The sequence below is a fragment of the Peromyscus maniculatus genome, chromosome 4 (genome assembly GCF_049852395.1).
Source record: "Peromyscus maniculatus bairdii isolate BWxNUB_F1_BW_parent chromosome 4, HU_Pman_BW_mat_3.1, whole genome shotgun sequence".
Lineage (NCBI taxonomy): Eukaryota > Metazoa > Chordata > Mammalia > Rodentia > Cricetidae > Peromyscus > Peromyscus maniculatus.
Window position 1 is genome coordinate 64,459,746 of NC_134855.1, and position 4,482 is coordinate 64,464,227.

Genomic DNA, 4,482 nt, shown 5'->3' on the forward strand with positions numbered 1-4,482 from the left:
TTTTTTTTTTTGGGTTTTTCGAGACAGGGTTTCTCTGTGTAGCTTTGGAACCTGTCCTGGAACTCGCTATGGAGACCAGGCTGGCCTCGAACTCACAGAGATCCGCCTGCCTCTGCCTCCCGAGTGCTGGGATTAAAGGCGTGCGCCACCACCGCCCGGCCCAAAGAGTACTTTTAAAAGTGAAGATAGGAATGGATCCTGAGATTGAAGAGCACTAACTACTTTATCATGTATACTCACAAATATATATGTAATACATAATACATGTAAATATATGTATGTGTATATGTCTGTATATATATATATGCCCATATATGCACATATACATACATTTGTACCTATACCTGTATACACATATATGTACCTTGTGGTATCCTTACTGAAATAAATAAAGCTATGAACACTTCAAGCTACATGTTTGCTAAAAATGGTGATGTATTTACAGTGAAGAATATAGAAGATATTAATTGGTCACACCAAAGCCTGGGGGAAATTATTTCACAAAGTTCAGTCCCAAATGACAGCTGGCATAATAAAATACCACTGTAACAGTGTTCAGGCACCTAAGAGCTACTCTTCTCAGGTGGGTTCCTACATATCTCTGTTTTCAAAAACAGGGTGAGAGCAAAGCAGTTTCAATTTTACCTCATTAGAAACAATTTTTTTAGTGATGATTTTACTTCCTGCTCAGTTTTAAAGATTAAATCCAATGAATGAAAATAATTTTTTAAACTTGACTCTCATAAAACCTTATAATATCAGCAACATAGCATTTTCACTATTTCATTCTAAGATTGTAACATAAGAATTTTTATTTCTATGCATATATATATATATATATATATATATATATATATATATGGATTTAAGTGATTTAAATATCAAGTAAAAACTATTGGATTACGGTGTCACAAATAATGCTTACAATGTTATTGCATTATGAAATACTTTGCATATTATTTACATAATCTTAAAAAGGCAAAAGTAACCATCATTGAAATTCTAATATTTATCTAAACTCACAGGTATATGCATATATACATATGTGAAACACATACATGAAAATATATACATAGGCAAGAAAACAGACATATTTTAGAACATTAATTGTGCTTCATTCTTATTGCTTTTTTAAATTGGTAAGAAAATGTAAGTAGTGAAACCAAACCGTAATGAAAGCCTTTAAGGTCCAGCTTCCAAGGCTTTCTCCCAGAGTTCAAAGGAGACTCTAAAACCAGTGAAGGGACTAATCTAAGGAATGGGAAATGAATCTACTCACATCGTGTTCTTTCTATCCAAGTCGTTTATTGTTCTGCCTCTGCTCTTCTCTCTTTGTTCTACCCTGAGTCTCCAAAGTTTTTAGTATTATACACATTAAAAAAAAGCAATTCTCTGGCCAACGCAAGGTCACAAGGCTTGAATTCTTTGAGGATCATAAAGGCAGATAAAAACTTCACAAGGTGGAAATTGTCAGGCTTCCTTTATGGCTCAAAATGGGAGTGACTAGCAAAACCCTCGTTGAACTCTTAAAGGGAATGAAAGGGAGAGAGACCTTAAATCAATAGGGAAATCTAAGAAGGGAAAAGAGGGAATCCATGTGTAATACTGCATTCCTAAATGTGGTTAGATAATAAGCTAATTAATGAACCGAGGTGAAAGTAAGTACAACATATTAAGAATTTGTTAGTGTGAGGTTAGCTTAACACAGCTCTTTCTTATCTGCTGTCAAGGTGAGCTCAGGGCATGCTTGTACCCTATCTAGCTAAAGGCTGTCCTTGGGTGTCTGAAAATGTTTCAAATGAAATAATTTTGTCTGGATGTTTAACATTGACCAAATGCCTGCTAATGAAGATAATAGCAGAAAGGCAAACCTCTAAATTTATGTTGGAAAAAGGAAAAAGACCTGCTTGTGGAAAACAGGTTTTGACTGTTTGACTGTTTTTACACATAGCTAAGGGATATTATCAACATAGCCCAAATGCATAGGGAAAATTGTGATTATGGATGATCAAACACTTCTAAACTATGGGAAATTAATTTCCCCCAAATTTGTAACAAATGGGAAAAGGCTACAGCAAGAAAACAGACAATTCATTCAAAAGGCAATAATTCCCAAATGCCTTGCATGATGGTTTCCTTCAGTAAACTCGTTAATACTAGTGGGTTGATCTTATCAAATGACCGCTGAGTCTCTACTGCATAATCCTGTGTCCTGTAATGTCTCCTGAAAATTGCTCCTGACACAACTACATGTGATTTATTTTATGGATGCTGCTTGTTTTTAACCATCTAACTTGTCAGAAGACTTATCCTTTGGTACCAGACCACCGCTAATGATGGGTAAGGAGTACTATTGTGAAACATAACAGATTGTAAAAATCAATGATCAGATAAGTTATCTTATATCTCAGTAAATCCTAAGGTAACATTACATAGAACAAGAAAAATGGCTAGCATTTAAACCAATTACATACCACCAACAAAAATAGTCACCAGATTCTACATTTATGTATATTTGTGCATACACATATATATGTGTATATATAGAAGAAATATAATAAAAGGTTGCTATCAGAGAGTGGGGTCATGGAGTGGGATGAGGAGGATAGCTAGAGTGGGGCTTGACTGAGAAAAGGGGGTGGAAGTGATGTAACTTTATTTCAATTAAAAACATTTAAAAATAAAACAAAAAAAAGCAATAGCTGTCTTTGTTGTTACTAGTAAATTTTTGTTTTGCATTTCTACAACTAAACATATGTAGTCATTATTATAGTTATTAATTAATGATTATTTGTAAACCAAAAAAAAGGTTTTTAAGCTCATTTGATCATTTAGAAATAAAATAATCAATCTAATTTGTGTATTAATACATTAAAGAATAGAAATAATGTCCTCTTTCATTTATAGCCTGTGTCTCTAATATCTATATTTATTTCATATTATTACAAAGATCAAATGAGAATCTATATATCAAAATCAAACTCTTGCAATAAATAATGTTTGCATTATGCACATTACAGAACTGGCAAAAAGTGATGAGCCTTTAATAGTTCATAGATGCTTCTCAGTTTCTCAACTGTCTATCTCCGATAATGCTGTTATTTGTTATTAGCAAATAGGTTAAAAATGGTTATAAGAAAGAAACAGCACTCTGACATTTTTATGCTGTAAAATAGAAGAGAAATGATTGAATTGTATTCTACCTCATAAATACTTTGTTGATATCTATAAGTTAAAATACATTTGTAATTTTTTTCTAGTTATTTCCTCACAAGCATAGAGAGGGAGAAAGAATGGATACAGGAAATTGCTCATTGACTGAATTTATTCTTGTGGGAGTTACCAATAATGCTGAAATGAAAGGGACATTTTTTGCCATATTTCTACTCATCTATCTCATCAATCTTTTGGGGAATCTTGGTATGATAATTTTGATCAGAATTGATCCACAGCTCCACACACCTATGTACTTTTTCCTGAGCCACCTCTCTTTCTGTGATCTCTGTTATTCCACAGCAATTGGCCCCAAGATGCTGGTAGATATATTTGGCAAGAACAAGTCAATTCCCTTCTGGGGCTGTGCTATTCAGTTCTTCATTTCCTGCACCTTTGCAGATTCTGAGTGTGTACTGCTGGCAGTGATGGCCTATGATAGGTACCAGGCCATTAGCAAACCCTTGCTCTACACAGTGAACATGTCGAGCAGGTTGTGTTCCATGCTCATGGCTGGGGTTTACCTGGTGGGAACATCTGATGCTTTGATACATACAACTTTGGCATTCCGTTTATGTTTCTGTGGATCCAATGAAATCAACCATTTCTTCTGTGATTTACCTCCACTTTACCTTCTTTCCTGCTCAGATACTCAAATAAATGAGTTGGCATTATTCACTATTTATGGTTTCCTTGAACTGAGCACCATATCAGGAGTCCTTGTTTCTTACTGTTATATCATTTCATCAGTCTTAAAAATCCACTCTGCTGAGGGGAGGTTCAAAGCTTTCTCCACCTGCACCTCACACTTGGCCGCAGTTGCTATTTTTCAAGGAACTCTACTCTTCACATATTTTCGTCCAAGTTCTTCTTATTCCCTTGATCAAGACAAGATGACTTCTCTATTTTACACTCTTGTAATTCCCATGCTGAACCCACTGATTTACAGCCTGAGAAACAAGGATGTAAAAGAAGCTTTGAAGAAAATTAAAATAAATAGATGGTTTTAAATATTTCTTCAGAATCATCACCACATTTCTTCATTCACATGCAGTTTTAGCTATTCGCCATGTTTTCCAGGCTGGCTTTGAAACTGTGAACCCTTTGCCTCAGGCTCCCACATCTGAAAATATTGGACTAAGTAAGCTAGCTTGTACTTGCATTGTATATTCTATTAAATTGAATGCAATAGCATCTATACAATTACTTTATTCTTCATTTTGATGTTTTTTTTCAAGTCTCATACTGAAACATTATTTTCATAATACA

The 4,482-nt window shown here is 34.4% G+C and overlaps 1 protein-coding gene across 1 annotated transcript; it reads left to right on the forward strand.

Moving 5' to 3' along the window:
* Window positions 1-3,293: 3,293 nt before the first annotated feature.
* On the forward strand, window positions 3,294-4,223 carry LOC102911024 (olfactory receptor 5W2-like). Its single transcript, XM_006989736.2, has one exon. The coding sequence runs from the start codon at window positions 3,294-3,296 to the stop codon at window positions 4,221-4,223; it is 930 nt and encodes a 309-aa protein (XP_006989798.2).
* The last annotated feature ends 259 nt before the right edge of the window (window positions 4,224-4,482 follow it).

Coding starts and splice junctions, on each gene's coding strand:
- LOC102911024 (XM_006989736.2), top strand. CDS start 3,294: ATGGATACAGGAAATTGCTCATTGACTGAATTTATTCTTGTGGGAGTT.